General features: G+C 53.9%; 1 protein-coding gene across 1 annotated transcript in view; it reads right to left on the bottom strand.

The window, feature by feature from the left end:
• The window catches only part of LOC106820107 (partitioning defective 3 homolog), a gene marked incomplete at both ends in the record, with an annotated part of 1,792 nt that extends 939 nt beyond the window's left edge, over positions 1-853 (bottom strand). The window contains 2 exon segments of the mRNA XM_014824661.1: positions 188-284; positions 749-853. Coding sequence (XP_014680147.1) covers positions 188-284; positions 749-853 — 202 coding nt within the window.
• Between the last annotated feature and the right edge of the window lie 274 nt (positions 854-1,127).

Below are 1,127 nucleotides of genomic sequence, written 5' to 3'. Positions count from 1 at the left end.
TGCCTCTCTCCCTATCCTGCCTCTATCCCTCCCTCCCTCTCCTCCTCCTCCTTCCTCCTCCCTCTCTCACCTGGGGGTGGCAGTGAGTCAGCGGTGACCTCCACATCGTTGGCACAGCAGTAGTCGTAGTCCTTGTTGCCTTGCAGCCGCCGCCGCCGCCGCCGCCGCAAACAACAACAACAACGACCTATCAGCTCGGGGCTGGACGTGCCGACGGAAGAGCTGCCACTTGTTCCGTCGCCGCCGTTGTGCGGCTGCGTCTGCTCCTCGAAGCTCGCCTCGATCTGCGTGGCGAGGTCAAGGTCAGGGTCATGGTCAAGGTCGATAAAGGTTGTGTGCGCGACGGAACAGACTAAATTAGCCGGAATGGATACCTACTGATGACAAGGTCAAGGTCAAGGTCAAGGTCGGGATGGATACTCACTGGACAGATGTAAAGCTTACTGGCTGGGCAGAAGTTAGGTCTGTTAACTGGCTAGAAGTTAAGATTACTAACTGGACAGATATAAAGTTTCCTAACAACTGGACTGTCAACTGGATAGAAGTAGAGTTTACACAGCCGGACAGAAACAAGGTTACGCGGCTGGTCACAAGTCCAGCTGGCTAGTTGGCCAGTAGAAGATTTCTACATAACAGATGACCCCATAACAGAAGTCATTAATTAGCAGCGTTAATCAAAAATAACCACAAATTCGTCGTTAAGCATCGTCGGGTGGCGGGCCGTAGGGGGGCGCCACCGTCGTCTCACCTGCTCGCGATCGTCGACGACGTCACTGAGGAGGTCATCGGGGTCAAGTATTCCGTCATCACTCGTCGTCTTCATGTTGTGCACGTGCACCCAGTGGTCAGCAGGCTGCAATGAGAGACACCAACGATGAGCCGACGAACAAGTGACCGCCGGTCACGACCGACCCCGGCCCAAAACACTGACCCATGTACCCAATGTGAATGACAGGCAGGTCTAGCCAATCAGCTCTGCGATAGCGCATTCTAAAAACAATGCTTAGCAACGACGTGTTTGAGAGAGAGAGAGAGAGAGAGAGAGAGAGAGAGAGAGAGAGAGAGAGAGAGAGAGAGAGAGAGAGAGAGAGAGAGAGAGAGAGAGAGAGAGAGAGAGAGAGAGAGAG

The sequence above is a fragment of the Priapulus caudatus genome, unplaced genomic scaffold (genome assembly GCF_000485595.1).
Source record: "Priapulus caudatus unplaced genomic scaffold, Priapulus_caudatus-5.0.1 Scaffold6956, whole genome shotgun sequence".
Lineage (NCBI taxonomy): Eukaryota > Metazoa > Priapulida > Priapulimorpha > Priapulimorphida > Priapulidae > Priapulus > Priapulus caudatus.
The sequence above is the reverse complement of the archived record's forward strand: the minus strand, read 5'-3'. Positions and strand labels throughout refer to the sequence as shown.